Below are 26,357 nucleotides of genomic sequence, written 5' to 3'. Positions count from 1 at the left end.
ACTGTCATCTGTAGTGAGCATATGATAAACACTACAGACGGAATAACCACAATTTGTACCAAGGCGCCAACTCCGACGGTCAGTGTTCGGAACCTACAAAATAACATCAGACAATGATGTAAAAAAGATTGTCCCGAGTAGGGGCCAATGATTTCTTCATGCAATTTGAAGTTGTCTCAGAGAAGATGTGGGTGATATGGGGTGTCTTATTGGGAGAAGGAAGAAAGGGGGGTATCTCACATCGAAAATGATGACACTTTCAAGTTGACCTTCATGTAGAAGAAATGATTGTCTAGAGAGATGTTAAAAGTCAACATCAACTTGGAGAGGAGATGATAAGAATACTTGAGGCCAGTCTGGTGAGGAGGAGGTAATAAAACTCATGATCAACTTTAGAGGTTATAAGGTGAAAGGCATAATGGATATACACATTTGAGAGTTCAGATGGAGAAAGCTCGGCTTGAGGTGCAGTCTTCCACTAGTGAAACTAGGAATAGACAAATGAGGGCACCATAATAGTACAACCATGGAGTCCTTGTGTGTTATGCTATAGTTTAGAGCAAGGAATTCTTCAAGAGAATCGAGAGGCACGGTCTGGGGGTTGAAGAAGGTATGGAATGGCTTATGGGATTACCTAAAAGACCAAGGGTAATTGGAGGCAAGAGAATCTTCAAGAGGACGAAATTTGATCACTCCAGGGCCGAAAAGGTTATGGTGAAAGTTTGTAGAGCTACCTAAAAGTCCTAAGGTAGTTTGAGGGAAGTTCTTCAAGAAGGAAGAAGACGTTTCGATGTTTGAAAAGGTAAAGGTGGAAGCTTGTGGGAGACTACATAATATAGTTGGATGCAAGGGTAAGGAGCAAGGTGGTTGATGGTTAAAGTGGAATCACCATTGATTTAGAGTCAAGGTGGAGAATTGTTGTGTTTAACTCTAAATCTTGGTGGAATTTTTTTTCTTTCTAGTTTCTCAAGAAAATTGAAGGCGTTGTTTTTTTTTTCTCTCTCAAGAAAGCATAAATATAAGGTGGTTTTCTTGCCTAACAAGGTATATAGGCCGCAAGATTATTTCTTGAAGGGCAAGACAAGTAAAGTGGTTGCTTCACTTGTTTACCTACTTGCTTGGCAAGTCTTTTAGTCCACAAGGTTGTTGTTTGGAGTGCAAGACGAGTTGAGTGATGCCTATATATATAGAAGGGGTTGGTTTTTAGTTCTAATAAGAGGTGAAAAGGTGGAAATTTTAGGGTTACAAAAGAGGGAACTTTTAGGGTCAAAAGTTTGAGTTTTTGGGAAAATTCTAGAGTTGGGAAACACATTAAAGGACATTGGTGATAAATTGGTGTTCCCTTGGTCATTGAGAGAAATTCTGAAAAATCGAACTAATCCTTAAGACGTAGTTCAATTTCGATTGAACTGAGTGAACAAATATCACTGTGTTTTTCCCTTCTTCTCCTTTATAGGCCACCCTTCTCATATCTTGGCCATCCAAACTTTTAATTATTATATCTTTGGTTAAAAGTGAAATTGACCATGGTGATGACCAACTATTACGGCACATCGGCACTACCTTATATGTAATCCAAAAAGTTACCATGACTTTCTCCTCGTAGAAAAGTTAACATAAAAGTATATTTGCCAATACATTTAAGACAAAAATTAAGTGTTGAAGTCAAAAGATACAAATTTTAGTTTAAGTAAAATCAATTCTACGATCAAAATCAATTCTTATCGAAGTCTTCCAAATATGATAAAATCAATTCTATAATCTAGAGATATTAATTGCTTCTAAAACGCTTAACTTCCAACACTGTTTTTTTTTTCTTCGAAACATACTAATTACTTTTAGAGCAAAAATATGCCTTAGAGATTTATATATTGAATGGAAATTGTACAAATGATTGAGAAAAAACAATTTAACTAATGGTTTGAGATTTATATGTTAAATGGAAATTGTACAAAATGATTGATGTTTATTTGACAAAAAAGGACAAAAGAGGACAAATAATTGATGTTTATTTGACAAAAAAGGACAAATAATTGATGATTAAAAAATATTATATTTTCCTAGGTACTTTTTAATAGAATTGTACATATCCCTTAAAAGTAGCACATTCTCTTGGAACAATCAATCAGCAGCACTGAAGAATCCAAATCTAAAAAATTCTCAAATATAATAAACCTGGAACATGCTATTATTCTGAAGAATTTCAATCATATGCAGAATGGCAAACCAAGAAAATCTCCCTCTGTATGAAAAAATATGGATCAAACGAACATTTCAAAGAGCAATAGATATCTTGATTTTACTCCTCCTATTCTCTCTTCTTTGTTACCGTATCAACGTCACCTTCACAATTCCATGGTTTCTTGCATTCTCATGTGAATCTTGGTTCACATATACTTGGATTATTCTTCTCAACACCAAATGGAGTCCTGCTGTTAACAAAACATATCCAAACCGTCTCCTTCAACGGTATGTAATATAAACTCTCGCGTCACGATATTTGATATTATTATAAATTGCTAACAAATGTATGTAATTGATTGATGTGATTTAATCAATAGTTGTGGCGACATCAAGATTGACATCAAGAATCTTGATGTCGCAGTTTATATGTCGCGGTTTAAGCATTTTTTTATTACATTGACATTGATTTTGTATTGCAATTCTATTGTGTTATTTAAACAATTTAATCTAGACAATTTTCTTGACATCGTTTTACTTACGTTCCGTAGATGATAAATAGATATATGATGATCAAAGCTTATTTATCATCAAAGTGACTTCATTATGCATTAATTTGGACGTGATTAACTACGTACATTTGGTTGAAAACCTGAAAATTATGGTTAACTATGTCCAAATTGGTGGTTAATGAGTTTCATATCCATTGACTATCTATTGAACGTAATTAATCACCGTTTAATCTGCATTAACCATTTAAAAAGTTTTCGCAAAAGTTGTCTAAATTTGATTGCAAAAAACCATTTCTCTTGCTAATTAGTTTCTCAAGTCTTGTGCTGATTTTTTGTTATTTTTTATCCTAATAGAGTGCATGAGCTTCCACGTGTGGATTTGTTTGTGACAACAGCAGATCCTGTACTTGAACCACCAATCATCACATTGAACACTGTTTTGTCTCTATTGGCACTTGATTATCCAGCTAATAAGCTAGCTTGTTATGTTTCTGATGATGGCTGTTCTGTTTTTACCTTCTATGGTCTTTTGGAAGCTTCTAAATTTGCTAAGTTTTGGGTTCCTTTCTGTAAGAAGTATAATGTACAAGTTAGAGCACCTTTTAGATATTTCTCTCAAGTTACCAATAGTGATGATGATTCAGCTGAATTCAAACAAGAATGGTTAAAAATGAAGGTAAGTAAAATAATATTGCCCCTTCAATTGTTGATATACATGTTATGACATAAGGATAGTGAACTGCAAAATGGTTTGTCTTTTGTGTTTGTTGCAGGATATGTATGACAATCTTAGCCACAAAATTGAAGATGTGACACGAAATTCAGCTTCATTCCAATTTGAGGGAGAATTTGCAGTATTCTCAAATACAGAAAAAAGAAACCATCCAAGTATAATTAAGGTAATAAATATTGCAGTAAATTAAATGTTTCTATAGAGTACATGTTTTCCTTGCTTTACAATTAAACAAATTTTAGCCTGTAGAAAATTTAATTTAATATTTCCACACATCCTAAATTCTGGCAAGTATTTCTGGTTGTTGCATTCTAAAATGTTTGAGTATTCATGTCATCTCAATTAGTTCATTCCTAGTCGATATGAAACTAACTGTCTCACGCTTGAATTCAAACAAAACAAAAAACACTTACATTATGCGTTGACAGGTTATATTGGATGGTCTTTCTGATGGATTGCCTCATTTAATCTACATATCCAGAGAGAAGAGACCAAAGTATGAACACAATTACAAAGCGGGAGCTATGAATGTGTTGGTAATTTCGCTGACCAATATTTAGTTCTGCGAAATACTAATTCTTATGTTTCAGAGACTCATTCTTGTCTTTCTTAATTGGAATTTGCAGACAAGAGTCTCTGGATTGATGACCAATGCTCCTTTTATGTTGAACGTAGACTGTGACATGGTTGTGAACAATCCCAAGATTATGCAACATGCTATTTGCATTTTGGTGGATTCGAAGAGTGGGAAAGATGTTGCTTTTGTTCAATGTTTCCAAAAATTTTACGATGGAATAAAAGACGACCCTTTTGGAAATCAATGGGTGGCTGCATTTGAGGTTTTATCTCAACTATAAAATGCATCTCTCACTTTACTACATACCTCTTATAAATTTGTGTTTATGAACAAATTATGTATTGCTTTTTGCAGTACATGATAGGGGGCATGGCAGGACTTCAAGGACCATACTATGGAGGATCAAACACCTTCCACAGAAGATATGCTATTTACGGTTTTTATCCTAATGAAATACAACATGGAAATAAAGGTCTTGCTCTCACAAGAAATTCACTTATTCATTGTATATCTTTATTTTATCAGAATGTGATATGAACACGATTGATAAAAATATGGTGCGTAATCTGTGTAAGTTGTGAAAGATGAAAAAGTAAGTGAGAGATAGAGATAGAGCGGTGTCACATATGGTGTCAAACTCGTGTTCTCTCGAATGATTTGTCCTTAACTAGAACCCGTTAACTACCTAAGCACAATCAATTGCTTAAATTACAAAATGCTTGAGTTATTATATGAGGATAGTATTAGTATTAATAGTTGATTACTATATGATACTAGAAAACTCACTATTTTGTATCTTTACTAGCAAAATTAGCTGAGAATATACTAATACAACAATTTGGAAGTTCAAAGAAGTTTGTGAAATCAGCAACACAAGTTATGGAAGGGAATGATTATTCTACCCATGGCAATAGTCCTTCCAATTTTATTGAGGAAGCAATCAAAGTATCTGATTGTGAATATGAATATGGCACTTGTTGGGGTAAACAGGTATATTTTTCAGTATTTGCAAAATATAAATTTTGTTAATAAGCCTTAGACTATGCAATTACACAAACTTAAAAAAAAAAATGCATATGAAACTTGATTATGTTTTGAAACTTCAGATGGGCTGGTTATATGGATCAATATCAGAAGATGTACCAACTGGATTGAATATGCAGAGAAAAGGTTGGAGATCAGAATGTTGTACACCCGAGCCAACCGCCTTTACAGGGTGCGCTCCCGGAGGATTACTCACTACAATGATCCAACAAAAGAGATGGTCTTCAGGCCTCACTGTTGTCTTCTTTAGCAAGCATTCTCCTGTTATGGGTACCCTCTTCGGTAAAATCCAATTCAGGGCAGGCTTGTCATATTGTTGGCTAACCAATTGGGGTTTGCGTTCGGTCTTTGAAGTTTCTTATGCAGCCCTAGTTGCATATTGCATAATCACCAATACCAGTATCTTTCCTGAGGTTAGATATTCACATTCAATTTCTACTGCCAAGGTTATATTAAACATTGAGCTTAACAACTGTATGCACCGACAGTATAAAAATATTGCACGTGCATTTAATCATAAAATCAGTTGGAGTTTGTTAAATGTACCTAGTTAGTTGCGAGCTGGTTACAGTGAGTGTAGAATACAATTTTATTTAGTGATCCTAACTAAGCTTAACCAACTTGCAAGTTGCAACTAATTATAACCAATCTCCGACTAATTTTAACAGTTTTTGGAAATAATATAACAACGGTTAGGTTAGTATTGTGATATATAATTTAATATACGTGTAAAACTTATTGGTCGTGTATAGTCGTTAAACTCTCGACGAAAGATTTCATTGATTATGAGGTTAATATACTACTTTTTTATCCTTTTCACACTGTCTTATTCCAGGGAGCTGGGCTATGGATTCCTTTGACACTTTTTGTGATCTATACTATGCATACTCTACAAGAGTATAAATTAAAAGGATTTTCGTTAAGATATTGGTGGAACAATCAAAGAATGGTTACAATAAGATCAACAAGTGTATGGTTTATAGGATTTTTGAGTGCCATGCTTAAGCTCATGGGGATATCTGATACAATCTTTGAAGTAACACAAAAGGAAAGTCCAACTTCTGGTGCTGCTGAAGATGATGCAAATGCTGGTAGGTTCACATTTGATGAGTCCCCAGCATTTGTGGTTGGCACAACCATTTTGCTTGTGCAGTTGACAGCACTTGTTATTAAGATTTTGGGGGTGCAATTAGAAGATCATAGTGGGAATGAGTGTGGAATAGGTGAATTGATGTGTAGTGTATATCTAGTGATATGTTACTGGCCATTTTTGAAAGGGTTGTTTGCTAGGGGTAAATATGGGATTGCTTTATCTACCATTTTCAAGTCAGCACTTTTTGCTTTAATTTTTGTACACTTTTGTAGAATTACTTGTATAAGTTGATATTACTCCTGAGATTTAATGGATTTCTATGTACAGTTTGTTCTCATTTTTCTCATTGACTCCTTTACTTTTTATATATTACTCTATCCGTCTTTAAATAAGTGTGACAATTCAAATGAACTAAACTACTCGACACAAAATGTGTAACACCGTAAGTAACTATAGAATTTAAATGTGTAACACCTTAGTATTGCATCGCTAATCTATGCTTATTCGAAGTGTTTGACAATATGTAATAGACATTTGGTTGTAATTGGACTAGGAGTGGTTTAGTCTTTTCAAATATCTAGTATAAATACTCTTGTGTAATTCTTGAACTTTAGTCCTCTAATTAAAACCCTAGCTCTTTTCTCTTTTGTTAACATTGTATCATAGAGCAAGGTTGATTCTTGTTGCGTTTATTCTGCTAAAATGCTAAAAGAAAAATGACCACATGGAAATTAATTAATTATTTGGATAGCAATGGGTGTTGGTGGATCAGAATTGGTTTTTTTTTTTGTACCTCCTTGTTTGTTCTCATTTGTTAGTCAACAAACTTAAAGGTGTTTTGATTTTGAAGTATGGCATTACTTATTTGATTTCTCTTCGATTACAAGTGCTTTTGTAGTCACTGTTAGTTGGAATGACTATGAGGCTATTAACCTGAAGATGTGTTGGAACTTACTGCAATAAGATGAGTAATGGGGAAACATAATCAGAAGCGACGCTTGCTTTTCTGACTTTCAGAAGTTCCTAATAACATATGGAAATGACAAAAAAAAAAAAACCAGCGGTAGTTAACTACCGCTCAGGGTATTTTAGATATTTCCATGTGTTATTAGGAACTTCTGGAAGTCAGAAAAGCAATTTTCATCGGAAGCAGAGTTATTAGAGATCACAGATGCATCACTCATCACATCTCCTCATCTATTTGGAGTGGAGTTAAGGCTGAATTTCATGTTATCAAGGATAATTGTTCTTGGATTGTTGGTGATGGAAAATAGATAAATTTCTGGTCAGACTCTTGGTGTAGACAGGTGCTTCCACAAACTTACAACTTGCATGATCATTTGGTCCAATTGTTACCTAAGAAATTGGATAGCTACATTACTAATCACACTTGGAATATATCAGAAGATTTGAATCAATACTTCCCCAACTTGAGATTCCTTGTTTCACAAGTTACTCTTTCTTCTGGTAATCAGAGAGACAAACTAGTTTGGAAACACTCTCCCAAAGGTGATCTAACTCAGAAAGATGCGTATGCTTTCAAAAAATCATCATTTTCCCAAGTTAAGTGGGCTAAGCTCATATGAATTTTATTATCTCACACATATTTAGGGAGGGAAACCAATGTACAGATCACTTGGTTAATTTAAGTTTATCTTGTAATCTTCCATCAATTTTGATGCAAATTCCCAGCAGCCTAACTTCTTTTTTTGTTCAAAACAAGTTAGGGATGCCTAACTTTAGGTTTGTTGCTCATTAAGGAGGTTTGGTCTAGCCCCCTCCTTTGTTTTGTTCTTTGCTTTTTGTTATAATATATTTTTGGTAGAACAGCACTTTGCTAACTACTCTTTTTTGTTTAAAAAAAAGTCAGTTGGAATGACTAGTGATAAAGATGATTCTCTACAATGTTTAGTGTCTAATTGAATTGATATAAAATTATTAGCTATGTAATTGAAAGGAAAAAAGATGTACATCAGATAAAAAGGATGGGAAAATGAGAAGGATTTGAGAACATGGGATGTTAATAATTTCAAGATTCTTGTTTCAGATGTACCACAGATATTGTCTATTTATAGAGACAAATAACTTTTTTAAAATTTAAAATAAAATATATGCTAAACAAGTTTTCTTTTCTTACGTTTTCAAAATAATTTTTGAAAATAAATATACCAAACAAACTTTTTCATTTTCTCTTCTGAAAAACAGTTTTAAAACATGAGAACACCAAATAATTTTATTTTTTTGTTTTCTTTTTTAAAATGGTTTTTGAAAATAGAATTTAAAACTAAAAATAAAAACTCATTCAATTGGGCCCTTGATTTTTTTTAATCTATTCTTATTGTTTTTTTTAGGGGAAGGGATTTTTAATCTAATATTAAATTCCTTTCAAAACTTTATTTTTTTTCCAAAAATGCATTGTTTTAATTGGTTTTTAAGGAAAAAATGTGATGGTCCAATTAAAAAAAATTGGACTACTTCAAACTCACACAAGTGTAATATTTCTAGTTTCAAATCAAATAAAGGTGTTTAACTTAACAATATCGACATCGCCAATTGAGTTAGACTTTAAAAAGAATTTATTTCATGTTGATTGCCGTTAGAGCAAAGATATTTCGTAGAGTATATATTGATTGATAATTGTACAAATGATGATTGAGAACCAACATAAGCCAACTTGCTTGACACGATTAACAATAATTGTCCAAACTCCTTATCACCACTAATTGAACAACATATACAACCGCATACTAGTCATGGTCTTAAGAAAGGACGTTGAAAAGGAAGTGTTCTAGCATTTTTCTTAAGTGATTTAGACACTTTATTCCAATATACTCACACATTTGACAAAAGATAGAAAAGAGGAAAAATAAATTAATATGTTTTTAAAATAATAATAATAAAAAATTATACCTACAAATTTTGTGTCAAATGTTTATGATTATTTATAGTTTGAAAGATTAATCTCTGCAGTTACATATCGCAGATACATGTTTATATCCAAGATACTTGTGACTGTACTGCTCTCTCACATGTTATCTTATTGGGACATTGGTCATTTGAGAATACAATCTGTAGAGGCCTATATGGTACAAAACCAGAGACAAAAATTTAAGTCGGTACGGTCGATATTAATATCTTATGAGCATGATGTTTGCTAAAAAAAAAAGGTATACAATATTCTACCCAAAAAATAAAATACAATAAGGAGAACAACTGCACAATGGATAAAAATTTGCTATTTGATGTTGTGGCTTACCCAAGGTTTATTTATCGTTTGAGTGTTAAGGTTTTCTCTAGATCACTCTTATTTTAATTGTTTTTGAAAAGTTTCTTTTAATACCAATGTACTAAGGAATGATTGATGGATTAAAATATGGGTCATGCTAACATATGCTAAAATAATTTACAAATTTAATGTATGAAAAATTGTTTTTTTCTAAATTTCAACGTGTTGAATACACAAATTTTAAAAAAAATTCTTCTTTAAATTTTTTAAAAAATATTACCTTCGTCCCTAATTATAGGGTCATTTTAAGAAAAACACGGGAATTAAGAAAGTTGATTTAAGAATTAATTTGGTTGACAATTTTTATTGTTTTACATGTTTACCTTTTATGAAAGAGAATTAGTGGATGTTTTCATAAAGTATTTATTATATATTGTAGAAAAATATGCAACATAAATAGAGATATGGTGGTAAAGAAATGATTAATGTATATTGAAATATGAAAGGGGTCTTATAAAAATAAACAAAGAAAAAACACAAAAGAGTCTTATAGTTAGGGACAAATGTAGTATCTTAAGGGCACTCGCTAAGGAAATAATTTACAAATTTAATACTCCATCTGTTTTAAAATGAGTATCATTTTACCCCAAAAAATTGTTTTAAAATGAATGTCACTTTCAGTTTTCAATGCAATAACTTTTTCTTTTCAATTATACCCTTCAATTAATATTATATACACTACTTTCAAAGTATTATTTTTTCTTTAATGAAAAACAAACCAATAGTTGATTAGGATAATTTGGTAAAATAACATCTCTCTTTCTTTTAATTAATGTATTTCTTAATATGTGTGTAAAAATCTTAAACGACACTCATTTTGAAACGGAGGGAATATGTGAAAAGTTGTTTGCTTAAGTTCCATTGTGTTGAATACACAAATTCCAATATAAAATTTCTTTTTTAGACTTAAAAAGTATCTTAAGGGCACTTACTAAGGAAATAATTTACAAATTTAAAGTATGAAAAGTTTTTTTTTAAGTTTCAATGTGTTGAATACACAAATCGCAAGATAAAATTTCTTCTTTTTGGACTTCTTAAAAAGTATCTTAAGACTTAAGGCACTTACTAAGGAAAAAATTTACAAATTTAAATTTAATGTATGAAAAGTTGATTTTTTAAGTTCAATATGTTTAATACACAAATTCTAAGATAAAATTTCTTTTTTGGACTTAAAAAATACTCCCTTTATTTTAAAGGATTAATACATCATTTGATTCCTTAATTTATTTATTTTTTCACTTTGGTCCTCTAAATAAATTAAGGAATCAAATGAAGAAAATACAACACAGTATGATCAAATGAAGAAAATTTACAACACGGTCGTAAATTTTCACTTTAATCATTTCTTTACGACCGTATGATGTATTAAGCCTATTTTAAAATACATGTCGCCGTCAACCACTTGCATAATTTCTCTCCTCCGTGAACTCAAAATAGGCACTAGCGAAAACCTGAAATCTTTGCGTAAAGACACATAGATTTTTAGCGAGGAAAACCTTCTCAATGTGAGAAAGGAGAAACCACGGGACCCTTGGGCCTCTTAAACTTTCACTATAACGATAATGAGAATACAACAACTTCACTCTTAGGTGGATCTCATTACAATCTGACTCTCAATTTATAAGAAACACTCTCACAAATTGGCTCACTATTTCTCTCACAAGAAAACTCTCTATGAGGATCACTTTTCTCTTGAGCAAGGCTCTCTTTCTCTCTTGCTTTTTGTTGTTTTTCTCTTGCGGTGTGTTGTGAATGCTTGCTCATGGTCCTATTTATAGGAGAAGCAAGACAAAGTTGTCTTACATGCATGAAAACACTTGTCATTTGTCTTTCATGCAAAACACCAAGTGTCCCTTCCAATGCATGCACCACAACATGTGTTGCTCATACACTACACCATGTGTACACCATGCACCTTACTACTTGTCATCACATGCAACCTTTCATTTTGTCAAATGTATCTAGCTAATAAGGGATATGTTTAAGAAAAAATAATAAATGTATCTAGTAATTTGAAAAAGGGGTTTATATTTATAGACAAATTTTTACTCAAATAGGTGCTTATATATAAAGACGGAGGAAATATTTTTAAAAGAGTTGTGTTATTTGAACAACCAATTTTATAACAACTTTTGGTACAACCATAAACTTACAAAGAAAGTGAGATATACACAAAAATCAAAGTAATAAAGAGAGAAAATAAAAATATGGTGTAAATATAAAAGAGAAAATTATTATGAAAATTGTCGAAAAATATGATACAAATATCGTTTCTCTTTTTAAAAATGTCAAACTTTTTCATTACCAATGCACGATTAGACTAACTTTCAAGATACTAGTTTAACATTTCCCATTAAAATATAATCTTACCCTATAATTAAGATAGTAGCATATATAGCAGTAGCACACTTCTCTGTTCTCCAAAGAATCTCAAATATAATAATCTTGCTCTTATTCTTCTTTGCTTTCTACCATTTGCAGAATGGTCAACCAAGAAAATCTCCTTCTTTACGAAAAAATATGGATTAAACGCACACTTCAAAGAGCAATAGACCTCTTGATTCTACTCCTTTTATTTTCTCTTCTTTGTTACCGTATTTTCTTCATCATCAGCAACAAAACCTTCACAATTCCATGGTTTCTTGCATTCTCATGTGAATCTTGGTTCACATATACTTGGATTATTCTTCTCAACACCAAATGGAGTCCTGCTGTTACCAAAACATATCCAAACCGTCTCCTTCAACGGTATGCAATATAAACTCTCGCGTCACGATATTTGATATTCTTATAAGTTACTGTCTTTACTGTGTGTATGTAATCGATGCAACTCATCAAGATTGATATCAAAATTAATCTTGATGTTGCAGTTTATGCCGGTCGCTGTTAACAACATTTCCATGAAGTCATGCACCGATTTTGTATTGCTAATTCTTTTTTCAATTTTTTTTTTAGATTACCTGAGAATGAGCTTCCATGTGTGGATTTGTTTGTGACAACAGCAGATCCTGTACTTGAACCACCAATCATCACATTGAACACTGTTTTGTCTCTATTGGCTCTTGATTATCCAGCTAATAAGCTAGCTTGTTATGTTTCTGATGATGGCTGTTCTGTTTTTACCTTCTATGGTCTTTTGGAAGCTTCTAAATTTGCCAAGTTTTGGGTACCTTTCTGTAAGAAGTATAATATACAAGTTAGAGCACCTTTTAGATATTTCTCTCAAGTTACCAATAGTGATGATGATTCAGCTGAATTCAAACAAGAATGGTTAAAAATGAAGGTAAGTAGTATAATATTACCCTTCAATTGTTGATATACATGTTATGACATAAAGATAGTGAACTGCAAAATGGTTTGTCTTTTGTGTTTGTTGCAGGATATGTATGACAATCTTAGCCACAAAATTGAAGATGTGACACGAAATTCAACTTCATTCCAATTTGAGGGAGAATATGCAGTGTTCCTGAATACAGAAAAAAGAAATCATCCAAGTATAGTTAAGGTAACAAATAAATAGTAAAAAATATTCATGCATCTATATAGTACATGTAATCTTTGTTTTTTCACCAAAATTTCTAGACATATCTAAGTTCGTTCATTCCTAGTCGATGTAGGACCAAGTACTCATGCTTGAAATCGAACAAACCAAAAAGACTAACATTACGCGTTGGCAGGTTATATTGGAGAACTATGATAGTCTTTCTGATGGATTGCCTCACTTAATCTACATATCTAGAGAGAAGAGGCCAAAGTATGAACACAATTACAAAGCAGGAGCTATGAATGTGTTGGTAATTTTTCTGACTAAAATTTAGTGTTCTGATAATCTAATGCTTAGTTTTTTGGGAACCATTCTTATCTTTCTTAATTGAAATTTGCAGACAAGAGTTTCAGGATTGATGACCAATGCGCCTTTTATGTTGAACGTGGACTGTGACATGGTTGTGAACAATCCCAAGATTATTCAACATGCTATGTGCATTTTGATGGATTCTAAAAATGGAAAAGATGTTGCTTTTGTTCAATGTTTCCAACAATTTTATGATGGAATAAAAGATGACCCATTTGGAAATCAATGGGTGGCTTCATTTGAGGTTTCTTCACATCTTCAAACGCATCTCTTACTTTACCTCTTACAATTTAGTGTTTATAAGTTTTTTTATGTTTTTTTTCGCTTTATGCAGTACATAATAAAGGGCATGGGAGGACTTCAAGGACCTTTCTATGGAGGAACAAACACCTTTCATAGAAGAAATGCTATATATGGTCTTTATCCTGATGAAATTCAATATGGAAGAAAAGGTCACTTATTCATTTGCATATCTTCATTTTTATCATTTCATTTAGCGTATATATAACAGTATATACTGTCCGTATATACTGTTATATATATGGACAGTATTGTCAAAGTAAAATTATATTTGATTCCTATATGATACTAAAAAACTCACTATTTTGTATCTTTATTAGGAAAAATAACAGAAAAGATGTTAATACAACAATTTGGAAGCTCAAAAGAGTTTGTCAAATCAGTAACACATGCTTTTGAAGGGAGTGGTAATTCAATTGATGGTATTAGTCCTTCCAATCTTCTTGATAAAGCAATCCAAGTATCTGATTGTGGATATGAATATGGCACTAGCTGGGGTAAACAGGTAATTAAGTTACATAAGAAATTTATTTTTCACAAACTATTTGCAAAATTTATATTTTGTTAATGAGAAAAGGAGACATGCATTGTCAATGTAAACTAGTTTTATGCTGACGTCCAATGAGAATCAAACATTCTGCAGTTAATTTTAAATTGCGGTCATACAGTTGGCTTGTGTGGTCATATCATGAACTCTCTTTAGATGTTGGTGTAAAACTATTTTATATTGTCGCTGCATCTCTTTCAAACTTTGTTAATTAACTTTAAGGATTTTGGAAACATCAGATGTGCTGGTTATATGGATCAATATCAGAAGATGTACCAACTGGATTGAATATGCAAAGAAAAGGTTGGAGATCAGAATGTTGTACACCGGAGCCAACCGCCTTCATGGGCTGCGCTCCCGGAGGATTACTTACTACAATGATCCAACAAAAGAGATGGTCTTCAGGCCTCACTGTTGTCTTCTTTAGCAAGCATTCTCCTGTTATGTGTACCCTCTTTGGTAAAATCCAATTCAGGGCAGGCTTATCTTATTGTTGGCTTACCAATTGGGGTTTGCGTTCGGTCTTTGAAGTTTCTTATGCAGCCCTAGTTGCATATTGCATAATCACCAACACCAGTATCTTTCCTAAGGTTCGATTTTCGCATTAAATTTCTATAGCAAGTTGAATTAAATATTGAGGGTTTTTTCGATTAGTCTATTGGAGCTTATCTACTGGCATACATACTTGTGAGACTATTTGTTAGAGATTATGGAAACAGCTTAAGACATGTTTATAAATTGTTTTCAACTTATTTCTATAAGCTCTCCATAATATCTTATGAAAATCGTTTGACTTTATTTTATCTTTTTTTATAGAAATAGTTTATACATAAGTATTCATATGATAAGCATTTGGATATAAACGATTAATTAAGTTGTTTATCCAAACTAAGTTTAATGATGATGCAATGAGTGTAAAAAACAACTATGTGTATATCTCTGAAGATGTTTTAGAAGATAGTATAAGTGTTAGTGTTGTGAGATATAATTGGACGCAAGTGTAAAACTGTGTTGTACAGTGTTAAACTCTTAAATGTTAGTACTATATATATTGTATAAGGTTTCATTAATTTTTAGTTTAATATACTACTTTTTTGTTCACCTTTTCACTATCTTATTCCAGGGGCTTGGCCTATGGATTCCTTTAACTCTTTTTGTGATCTATACTATACATACACTACAAGAGTATCTGTCAAAAGGATTATCATTAAGATTTTGGTGGAACAATCAGAGAATGATTACAATGAGATCAACAAGTGTATGGTTTATTGGATTTTTGAGTGCCATGCTTAAGCTCTTAGGGATATCTGATACAATCTTTGAAGTAACACAAAAGGAAAGTCCAACTTCTGGTGTTATTGGAGATGATGCAAATGCTGGTAGGTTTACATTTGATGAGTCCCCAGCTTTTGTGGTTGGCACAACCATTTTGCTTGTGCAGTTGACAGCACTTGTTGTTAAGATTTTGGGGGTGCAATTAGTAGTTCATAGTGGGAATGGATGTGGACTAGGTGAGTTAATGTGTAGTGTGTATCTAGTAGTATGTTATTGGCCATTTTTGAAAGGGTTGTTTGCTAGGGGTAAATATGGGATTCCATTATCTACCATTTTCAAGTCAGCACTTCTTACATTTATTTTTGTGCACTTCAGTAGAATTGCTGTTGTAAGTTGATAGTAGTATTAGTCTTGAGATTTAATGGAGTTCTATGTACAGTTTGTTCAAATTTTTCTCAGAACCTTATGTACTTTTTATTTACTATTACTCAAAATACCCATCTCAAAATGTGTAACACCTTATCTAGCTATAGAAACTTACATAAACCATTTAAAATTTAAATACTTTACAAGTTTTCATATTTGTTCTTAAACACTTAAATACCCCTCTTGGAGATGAGTAAAAAGCATAGTTTTAAAAACCGGACCGGTCATCGACTCGGTAAGGTCATCGGGTCACTGGTTCATTGGTCGAACCACTGAATCACTGGTTGAACTGCATGACTGAATCAGATTAAATCGGATGACTCGTTAAGATAACTCGGTAATGTTTTATTATTATTATTTTGTTATAATAATAATAATTATTATTATTATTATGTTTTTGAAGAATTTTTTTTTACAAGTTTTTGAAGGAATATTATTATTATTATTATATTAGTGCAACGTGAATATTATTATTATACAAAGAAAAGGAAGATACATGTGCACTGGACTAGTAAAAGCAATGGGCTTTTAACTCATGGACTATGCTGACCCGAAAACAACAAAGGAGAGGACTAGATCTTCTAAAATGTAAAAAACGGCAAAACAAGTGAGAAAACCATACATGTAGTGTTGTGCCGCCGTCTCTTTGTTCCTCCCTTCTCATATCTCACGTGCTTGATACTCATTTTTTAAGTTTCTTTATTAAATTTCTAACCCATCTCACCACCTCTTTAATATTTTGGATTGAGTTCATTCCATTAAATTTCTGAAGTTATCAAACAAGTTCATACAGCTGCTTCTTTGTCTCTTCCCTTCTTCAGATCTACTGTTGCACTGCACACCGTCTCACTTTCTTCCATTTTCCAGTTTTTTTTTTTTTTTAAAATCAAACTGTTGCATTGACCCGATCCGGTTCACCAAACCGGTCAAGTCACCGGATTTGGCCGAGCCACACCGGTTTAAATGCACGACCGATCCATTATGTGACTTGAACCGGTTTAAAATTATGGTAAAAAGAGTCTGAGGTGAAACCCTCATGGGCATAGGTGGGCCAAGGTCCACCCATATCCTTAAAAAATCATTTCTACCAGGTGCTAGTGTTGTACCCGTGCGAACACGGGTTGCACCGTTGGTGCATTTTTTTTTTTTTTCCAATGTTTATAATATAATTGGGGAGTGTATAAGCAATGCAAATTTGTTAAAATAATTTTATTTCGCACAAATTTTTTTTTTTTTTGGAAAAAGCAAGATTAGGATAAACTAAACTTATCAAAATTGAATTTCACTTACAAATGAAGATTGTATAGTATGTATCCTAACGGTTAATTTGAAAGATGTCATGTATGTCCTGTGTCCCAAGTTTGAATCTTGCATGACACTGTTTTTAATTTCTAATGCATTTAAAAAAAATATTCAATAAAATCATCAAAGAGAGTCAAATCAACCGAGATTCACAAAGATTTCTTAGCCGCTAAAGCAGCAACCTTTAGTTAGGTTATGGTTGCTTTTAATTATTATATATCTAATATTGTATATTATATGTTACGCTTACAAATGAATATTGTATAGTGTGTCCTAGCGGTTAATTTGAAAGATGCCATGCCTCGTCCAAAGTTTGAATCTTGCATGGCACGTACTGTTTTTAATTTCTAATGAATTTTAAATAAAGTTATTCAATATAATTATCAAGGGGAGTCAAACCAAGATTCACAAAGATTTCCTAGCCGCTAAAGCAACAATCATTAGTTAGATTATGTTTGCTTTTAATTATTATATATCTAATATTATATCTCTCATATATTTTTTGTGATTAAAGCACAATTTCTTTTTCTATTAAAAACAATCCTTATCTTCGTAATATATGCGTAACATAGTATAAAAAATATAATATTTATCTTAAAATATTCTTAAAACACTTGTTTAAATTATGTTCAGCAAACAACAAGTTAATAATCACTTGAATTAACTAATAATAAAATATAATGATAAAATATATTTTTATACATTAAACAAATTGACACATCCATAAAATTATTCCTATCTCCGCTACTAGTTACAGAGTGTGAAAATGGATCCTCTCTATTGTTTTTTCACATGTTTTCTTAACCTTCAAATCTCAATCTTTAAAACCTATCCTTTTTTTTTTTTAAAACAAAGGGGCCTAAGCCCGAGAAAGGAGAAAATTAAACACAGATGACTCTGGGGCTGCTATCCCTATAACATCAACTAACAACATCGAATTTAACCTAACTGAACACTGCTCATACACACGCAACCCAGACGCATGCTCACAACCCTATCCTTTTATATATTTCAACCGGCTAGATGTTAGACATTAATTTCTCATATTTTTTCTAACTTGGAAGGATCATAGAGAGATGCGATTTGTAGAAGCTATCTATCTTTTCTATATAGACTTAACAAATAATTTAGCAAATAAATCATTGTTAAAATATATTGACATGAAATTTTTAGTGATTGGCAATTGAATGTTTAGTATATATATGATCATTAAAATATTATAAGAAATGAGAGTTTGATAACACAATTCTTAAGGAGGAAAATTCGAGTTCGATTTTGGTAGTTGCTCGATTAGGAGGCATCCTAACCCTAAGTAAAAAATAATAAAAAAAAAAATTGAATGTTATATTGTCGACTAAATGATTAATTCCATAAAAAAACCTAACATGAAATACCTTGCACCCCTACTAATGGTTCAATTAAAGTGCCGTTAACAAAAATATCACTTAAAATGAGTGATCCTAATTAAAGTCGGGTTAACATAAATATCATAAAGTAGTGTTCGACTGTCTTTTCTTGCTTACCTGAAAGTTGGGATTTCTATTTGTGGATGTTCTACGAAATTTTCCACTAAAGAATCTTTGAAGGATATACATAGTATATATACCACAAACAATTGCACCATAATGTCAATAACGTCATCTGTCATATATATTAATGGACCTTAATTAGATATGGTCCAGTGTGAGAGCAGCATTTACTCAATTGTCACCTCAATTATGTTACCAAATGCCAAATCATGCACGTTTTCTTTTGGCGGAAGCATGCACATTTAATTACGTCAGATTTGTTTTGTACGAATGTGCTAGTGTAGTGTCGTGATGAACTAATGTTGAAGTGTGTACCTCTCACACTCACATGATCTTCAACCATAAAAAGTTTTAGTTATGTTTCAATGTTTGTGTAAGCTTGTTTCAAAATTATGCATAAAACGAAATAGCCATTATAGTGCTTTTAAATAAAATTATTTATAATGGCTTTGTTTTCAAACATTGAGTATTTGAAATATCTCTTTCTTTTTTCGAAATGAAAGAAAAAACTAAAAGCCTCTAGGAATGCTACAACACTAAGCTAAAAGAGAAATAAGGTTTTATCTAGTATGCAAGAGTAAAATGGAGTATAGAGAGAGATTAAATTCAATTTCAATAATAATCATGGAGCCTTTGTCCTTCAACCTCTCTAAGATTTATCGAAAGCTAAGTAAAAACAATTGTGTACACCATCCCAAACTAGACCAGAAACCACAAACGAAGCATCCATCCAAATTACACATAATGCCTTAGCTCCATCATCACTCAGTACTCACATGGTTTCTTATTTATTTTTTATACTCCGTGCCAAAATGATTCTTTTGTCTATATGATTTTTAAAAAAAATCAAATCTATTAATTTATTTAAACTACAAAAAAAGTTTCTGTCTTTTAGTAATGTTTAACCCTTTGTATGCCAATCTTCGATTTCTTTTAGTTACCCCCTCCAACCTACGAAAGAGACCCTAACGTTTTGCTATAAAATTTTGTGAATAATATTTAATTATTAAAATATGTAGATGGTATTTAATAACTCTTTTAAAAAATCCAAAGACTATCGCTTTCGAATATGTTACTTTTGCACATGTACCATAGAAATTCTCATCTAATAAGAGGTTGGTCTTATTATAAATGTATGGCTATGAGTAGAAATTCTCATCTAATAAGAATTACTTGCTGCATCTAAGTAAGTCATTTGTTCATTTCATACATATTAAGACAAATATATAAGTGAAAGAAAAAGAAAAAGAGTCATGTTAACTTGTGCCCTTAGGAGTTTAAAATGGAAATAAAAAATAAGTTTTATATTAAAATTATATCTTTTGAGATTTTTAAGACATTGAATACACAATTTCCAAATAAAAACTTCTACATTTGATTACTTAACTTATGTCTTAAGGGCACAAGTTAACATTTACCAAAGAAAAATAGTTTTATGTGTGTATTGGTGTATTATCCATTATCATAAATGTAAAGTGAAATATTATGAACTGAAAGTGATGAAAGTAATATTAATTAGAGTTATAAATAGAAAAAAATAATTAATATTATATTAAAAAGGAAAATGCAACAGTTATTTTAAAAACAATATTGTTTTAAAACCAAGGGACGAGTGAGTAGGTTTTATTATAAATGTATGTCCGGCTCTGAGTTGCAACCAATAAAGAAGGCTCTGTTTTGTTTTCTCTGTTTGAGTTCAACATGGCCAATCAAAACCCTCTCCCTCTCTATGATAAATTTTTGTTGAAATACACATTTTCAAGAGTGATGGATTCCTTCACTTTGCTCTTCCTTCTCTTGCTTCTCGGTTACCGTATATTATATATCAACAATTATCCCTTCCCTTGGCTTGTTGCATTTCTTTGTGAGTCATGGTTCACCTTCATTTGGGTTGTCACCATGAGCACCAAATGGACTCCTGCATATACCATAACCCACCTAGACCGTCTCTTGCTTAGGTATATTGTTAGAAAATTACTTTTCTCCCTTTCAAAATTGTTCATTATCTTGACGCAGCAGAAGTTAACTCACGTTCGGCATTTTTCAGCGGTAGTTAACACACGTTGACACTTTTAAAAATGGTTGACCCGATTTAAAAAGTGTCAATGTGAGTTAACTACTGCTGAAAAGTGTCCAGCGTAAGTTAACTCCTTAGTCAAGGAAATGAGCAATTTTAAAAGGGAGAAGAGCAATTTTCATGTTGTTATGCTTTCAGTAATTTCTTTCTAATCTTTGTTTCTAATGTCTAATTAATTATTAAATCAAGAGTCCTAGTATTATTTATTATTTAATTATTAATTGTGGTGCTTACAATTTTTTTTCATTATAGGGAACATGAACTACCAGCATTGGACTTGTTTGTGACAACGGCAGATCCAGGGCTAGAACCACCAATAATCACAGTGAATACAGTGTTGTCATTGTTGGCACTTGATTATCCAGCAAACAAGCTAGCATGCTATGTTTCTGATGATGGATGTTCACCTCTTACCTTTTATGCCCTTGTGGAAGCCTCTAAATTTGCTAAGCTTTGGGTACCTTTTTGTAAGAAATACAATGTGCAAGTTAGAGCACCTTTTAGGTACTTTTGTGATGAGAATGCTGTAAGCAACATAGAAGAGTCGCCAGAATTTTATCAAGAATGGTTAAGAATGAAGGTAATTTGCTAGCATATGATTTTTTAAATTTGATTTTGTTGAGAGGTGAATTCATTAGGATAATATTCATATCTGAAATTTTTGTTTTAAAACTTGTTTTATTTAAAGGGGTACATTTTTATTGCGTTCATGAAGTTTTTTTCTTCTGACTAATCATAATATGTGACACATTAGGCGTTTCAACGTACCTCACGACTAAAAATATTTGAACCTGCTATGGAACTAATCATCTCGTCAACAAGGAAACCTATGTTTTTTTATATGGGATTGTGCTATCTTTCTAATAGATAGACTTTAGAAATCAAACTCATTCTTTTTTTTTTAAGGGACACCTGTTTTACGAACTCTTTTAACACTATTCTGATGAACAAATTTTACAAGAGTCGAGTAGATGAAATTTTTATTACCATCTCATGAAATTTTTGTTGTCTTTATTTGCAGGAGGAATACGGGTACCTCAAAAGTAAAATTGAGAATGCATCACAAAATCCACTTCCTCTTGTAGGAGAGTTCGCTATTTTCTCAAGCACAAATCATAAAAATCATTCAACCATAATCAAGGTACATATCAAGTAAAGTTTTTTATTTAATAAGAAGAAAAAATATTAATAAAAAGTATTCAAGGCAGATGTGTGAAAGATAAAAACTAGTAAATTACAAACCAAAGAACAAACTAACTCCACCTCAAAACAAACCCTACTACCAATTTTAATAAAGCACAACTTTCATGTCAAGCACATAATATGATTTATCTACTATTGATGTAAATCAACCTTGAATTATTTGATATTTATCTTAAGCCACTGTCATGACAATTATTTTTAGATTTAATACCAGAATTATTCCATAACAAGCTTCTTTTGTTGAAAAATCTTTCATTCGGAGCTTTCCAAATAGTTCAAACACAATATATACAAACTAAATATAACATTTTACAATATACTTATGATTTAAACATAGACTACAAAGATGATTGAGCATGTTCCATCAAACTATTTTGCATGACACAACTAATATCCAACCAACCAAACACTAAATTTTAAATATTTTCAATGAATGTAAGACACACCTGATATCATCTAACCCAATGGATCACCCCAAAAAATTATTTAAATAAAGATTCAATTTTAGAAATGATGTTTTAAAAAAAGGAAACAAAAAAGTATTTCATAAGCTAATCATGACATCTTTGAGAAGAACAAGATAATTTTCCATGGATAAATTTTGTGATTTTCTCTAATCTTAAAAATACAACTTCCTTGCGGCCAAAATATGTAAATGATGCATGCATCATAACATAATTGTTTTCTTTGTGTTGGTAGGTGATATGGGAGAATAAGGAAAATCTTCTAGATGCTTTGCCTCACATAATCTACATATCTAGAGAGAAAAAGTTAGATCATCCGCATCAATACAAGGCTGGTGCTATGAATGTGCTAGTAAGTTTTTTGTTTTGTTTTCAATTCCTTGAATGCAATTGTGTCAATATAAGTGTGTTATGAAATATTTAACAATGAAAAAAATGTGATATTGGACAATAATTTTCTTATATTGTCACTACAAAAAGCACATTGTCAATAAATCGTAATCAACCATATATAATTATTTAAATTCATATTGAAATATCACATATGAACATCCAACTTCTAAGTATGTCTCTTGTGATTAAAAGAGAATAAAACTAATGCTTTTAATTTTTTAATCTGAAATTTCTATCATTTGTATAATGAACAGACAAGAGTCTCTGGAATGATGACAAATGCTCCTTTCATATTGAACTTAGATTGTGACATGCACGTGAACAATCCTAAGATTGCTCTACACGCCTTGTGCATTTTGTTAGATTCAAAAGGGGAAAAGGAAGTTGCATTTGTTCAATGTCCCCAACAATTCTATGATGGTCTAAAAGACGATCCTTTTGGAAATCAGCTTGTGGCATTGTTTGTGGTGAGTGAAATTTTCTTGTTTGGAAACATTTGCATGAAGTTGAAAACATTAATAAAGTGTACATGTTAGTCTATAAAGAAACTTTTTTTGGGAATAACTTTTTTAATTATTTTGTCCAATATAGTACTTGGGGGGAGGATTTGGAGGACTTCAAGGGATGCTATACGCAGGAACAAATTGCTTCCATAGAAGAAAAGTAATTTATGGCCTTTCTCCTGATCATGACGACATTCAAAATAGAAAGAAGGGTGATGATGTTGTCAACGGTAATTTATATTAACTACATGTATATTTATTATTTATTATTCTACAATCATTCTTTGTTATCTTTATTGTTTTTTTTTCATATGTGTGTGCGCGCGGCTGCACGCATTTGAAAAGAAAAAATTACTATAATAGAGATGATTTTGAAACTTGTTATTTCTAAGTACTCCATATGATTCCATATAAAAAAAAAGTACTACATATGGTTAAAATTTAGTTTGAAAATATTAGGAATTTTTAATTTCAAGAAAATAAATTACATTTTTCTTTGTTTATTTATCTTTTTTAATAATTTTATTAGAATCATGTAAATGATAGGTGATAGTTTTGTGATATCAGCATAGTTGGGATGTTATTTTTATCATGTGATATCTTTGCATAATAATTTTATATAAAAACAAATCAAGAAATTATAACTGCAAACATCTAAATTACAATTTTATCAACCAAGTGGTTGGATACAAATGGTTAATCTGCTTTAGATAGCGTCAAATTATTTGAGAAATCCTAAATTTGATTCTTAGTTGAAATAATATATGAACACACTTTATTTACCTCATGACAAGATTGTATAGTAAAAACATTTGTCCTTTAAAAATTGAAGGTTTAGACAAAATAATCAACTTAATTACTTGATGCATTTTCTTTTGTTGAATTTTTTAGAGATGGAAGTGGTATTTGGAACTTCAAAGAGATTTATTGAATCAGCTACTCATGCTTTAGAAGGGAAAACATTTACTCGTATTGATAACCTCTGTAACACTCTTGAGACTGCAAAAAAAGTTGCTAGTTGCACATATGAATACGGCACTGCCTGGGGCAAACAGGTAAGCAACATAGACAATATATCCAAAGGCACGTCTTATTTAATTTCTTCAATATAATCTCTCAAAATTCATGGACGTTTGTAAGCTTTTCATAAGATGATCTAAAATGCTCATACTATGGATTAACTTTTTTATGTAATAATATGCATTAACTTAGGTAAAAATATATAATCTTCTAGTCTTTTTTGAAAATATTAGGTGGGTTGGATATATGGATCAACGTCAGAGGATGTACTTACTGGGTTGGACATTCATACAAGAGGATGGAGATCTGAAATGTGTTCACCAGATCCATTGGCCTTTATGGGTTGCTCACCTCAAGATAACATAGTAAGTATGATCCAACAGAAAAGATGGGCCTCAGGGTTGTTTGATATTCTACTCAGCAAGCACAATCCATTTTTGGGCTTTCTCTATGGTAAGCTCCAATTTAGAGAGGCTCTTGGGTATTTTTGGATCTTAAGTTGGGCATTAAGATCGGTCCCTGAAATCTGTTATGCTGCTCTACCTGCCTATTGCATTCTCACTAACTCCAACTTTTTGCCTGAGGTGAGTACAAAACATAAATACATGTTACCAACTCTATTTTGAACTCATAACAAATTCAAACTGAACATAACTATTTATCATTAAGATATTACATGCATTTGAACCCAAGATTATAATTACATACTACACTATTCTAGTTTGCTAACTAAAATATCAAGAAGAAAGTAATGAAAAAAAACGAATACAAGAAGTGCTTGTATAATGTTGAACCAAAATGTGCTTGTATGGAACAAGATTTAGCAACATAATATTTACTTGATCAATTCTTCTCTGCATTTTTTATTATTATTATTTCATATAGCTAGTGTATCATCTTTTTTTATTATATCACTAAAAAACATTGTATATTTTCTTATATTAAATAACTAATTTACTGCTCTTTTCACTAACGGTTGTATAAATGATGAATTTTACAGAAACTATGGATACATGCTGCTTTGTTTGTGACATACAATATATCTACTATATCAGAGAGCTTAAAAACAGGATTGTCAATTAGAACATGGTGGAACAATCAGAAGATGATGAGAATTACAACAATGAGTGCTTGGTTTTTCGGATTTTTAGCCATTTTACTTAAGTTATTACGAATATCTGAACCTGTCTTTGAAATAACACAGAAAATAGACCAATCATCTAATAATGGTAGGTTTAGTTTCAATGAGTCTCCAATATTTCTACCTAGTACAACAATATTGTTTGTTCAACTCACAGCATTGGCTACTAGCTTATTTGGATGGGCCACACGTGTTGGAAGTGGGCTTGGATATGGGCCTGGAGAAGTGTTTTGTAGTGCTTACTTGGTTGCATGTTATTTGCCATTTTTTAAAGGGTTGTTTGGGACCGGAAAGCATGGGATTCCTTTATCTATAATATTCAAGTCAGTGATGTTGGCTTTCCTTTTTGTGTATTCATGTAAACTTACCATTACATATTGATCATATTCAATTATTTGTCTTGAATGTATTCAGTATTGTACTATATCATTGTTTCTCTGCATGAAGTTATTATAAAAAAAAAAAAAAAAAAAAACGGTTACATGTAAAAGTTAACTATATTGATTACTTACATTGGTTAATTGTTTTTCTCATTAGTTATATAAACGTTACAACTACTGTTTCTTTATCTGCTTGAATGAATTGTTAATTTAGATTGTGGAAAGCACAAATCCAGAGCTGAATAGAGAAACAGAAAAGAATTTTGTAGAGTTATTCTTAGAAGATCTAAAGGTACGAGAAGCTAAAGCATTGAAAAAACAGCGACATGTTAACGTGGTTGTGCTCGAGTCTAAGAAGATTGTAATTCAGGAATGGGAACGGAGAGATTAACAGGAAAAAAATGGATTGCGTTATGGGTTGTTGCATTGCATGATAGTTTCAGTGAAGTTATTTAAAATGTTAGTGAGGAAATATTCATTTTAAAATCTTAAATACACTTCTAATCTTGTTTTGCGTA

General features: G+C 31.6%; 3 protein-coding genes across 3 annotated transcripts; all 3 read left to right on the top strand.

The window, feature by feature from the left end:
* The first annotated feature begins 2,093 nt into the window (after positions 1 to 2,093).
* On the top strand, positions 2,094 to 6,477 carry LOC11414970 (cellulose synthase-like protein H1). The gene is made up of 9 exons (XM_003596900.4): positions 2,094 to 2,469; positions 3,048 to 3,369; positions 3,467 to 3,592; positions 3,855 to 3,962; positions 4,053 to 4,265; positions 4,358 to 4,475; positions 4,809 to 4,993; positions 5,110 to 5,460; positions 5,883 to 6,477. The coding sequence occupies exons 1-9, from the start codon at positions 2,219 to 2,221 to the stop codon at positions 6,429 to 6,431; spliced, it is 2,223 nt and encodes a 740-aa protein (XP_003596948.2). The 5' UTR covers positions 2,094 to 2,218; the 3' UTR covers positions 6,432 to 6,477.
* Positions 6,478 to 11,804: 5,327 nt separating this feature from the next.
* On the top strand, positions 11,805 to 15,895 carry LOC11417353 (cellulose synthase-like protein H1). The gene is made up of 9 exons (XM_003596898.4): positions 11,805 to 12,174; positions 12,382 to 12,709; positions 12,806 to 12,931; positions 13,104 to 13,220; positions 13,311 to 13,523; positions 13,614 to 13,731; positions 13,900 to 14,084; positions 14,366 to 14,716; positions 15,250 to 15,895. Exons 1-9 carry the CDS (start codon positions 11,909 to 11,911, stop codon positions 15,796 to 15,798), a joined length of 2,253 nt encoding a protein of 750 aa, XP_003596946.2. The 5' UTR covers positions 11,805 to 11,908; the 3' UTR covers positions 15,799 to 15,895.
* A 4,386-nt stretch (positions 15,896 to 20,281) lies between these two features.
* On the top strand, positions 20,282 to 25,883 carry LOC11417352 (cellulose synthase-like protein H1). The gene is made up of 9 exons (XM_024776640.2): positions 20,282 to 20,616; positions 20,988 to 21,315; positions 21,757 to 21,876; positions 22,638 to 22,754; positions 23,050 to 23,262; positions 23,387 to 23,528; positions 24,190 to 24,353; positions 24,552 to 24,902; positions 25,319 to 25,883. The coding sequence occupies exons 1-9, from the start codon at positions 20,360 to 20,362 to the stop codon at positions 25,838 to 25,840; spliced, it is 2,214 nt and encodes a 737-aa protein (XP_024632408.1). The 5' UTR covers positions 20,282 to 20,359; the 3' UTR covers positions 25,841 to 25,883.
* The last annotated feature ends 474 nt before the right edge of the window (positions 25,884 to 26,357 follow it).

This window comes from Medicago truncatula, chromosome 2, assembly GCF_003473485.1.
Source record: "Medicago truncatula cultivar Jemalong A17 chromosome 2, MtrunA17r5.0-ANR, whole genome shotgun sequence".
NCBI lineage: Eukaryota > Viridiplantae > Streptophyta > Magnoliopsida > Fabales > Fabaceae > Medicago > Medicago truncatula.
This window is presented reverse-complemented; position numbering and strand designations above follow the sequence as displayed.

What these genes read in the sequence shown, in the direction of transcription:
- LOC11414970 (XM_003596900.4), top strand. Translation starts at nt 2,219, where the DNA reads ATGGCAAACCAAGAAAATCTCCCTCTGTATGAAAAAATATGGATCAAA. An exon ending in ACCATCCAAGTATAATTAAG is followed by an intron (nt 3,593 to 3,854) that starts GTAATAAATATT and finishes ATGCGTTGACAG; the next exon opens with GTTATATTGGATGGTCTTTC. An exon ending in ATACCAGTATCTTTCCTGAG is followed by an intron (nt 5,461 to 5,882) that starts GTTAGATATTCA and finishes GTCTTATTCCAG; the next exon opens with GGAGCTGGGCTATGGATTCC.
- LOC11417353 (XM_003596898.4), top strand. Translation starts at nt 11,909, where the DNA reads ATGGTCAACCAAGAAAATCTCCTTCTTTACGAAAAAATATGGATTAAA. An exon ending in AATTCAATATGGAAGAAAAG is followed by an intron (nt 13,732 to 13,899) that starts GTCACTTATTCA and finishes TATCTTTATTAG; the next exon opens with GAAAAATAACAGAAAAGATG. An exon ending in GCACTAGCTGGGGTAAACAG is followed by an intron (nt 14,085 to 14,365) that starts GTAATTAAGTTA and finishes TGGAAACATCAG; the next exon opens with ATGTGCTGGTTATATGGATC.
- LOC11417352 (XM_024776640.2), top strand. Translation starts at nt 20,360, where the DNA reads ATGGCCAATCAAAACCCTCTCCCTCTCTATGATAAATTTTTGTTGAAA. An exon ending in AGCTTGTGGCATTGTTTGTG is followed by an intron (nt 23,263 to 23,386) that starts GTGAGTGAAATT and finishes TGTCCAATATAG; the next exon opens with TACTTGGGGGGAGGATTTGG. An exon ending in ACTCCAACTTTTTGCCTGAG is followed by an intron (nt 24,903 to 25,318) that starts GTGAGTACAAAA and finishes TGAATTTTACAG; the next exon opens with AAACTATGGATACATGCTGC.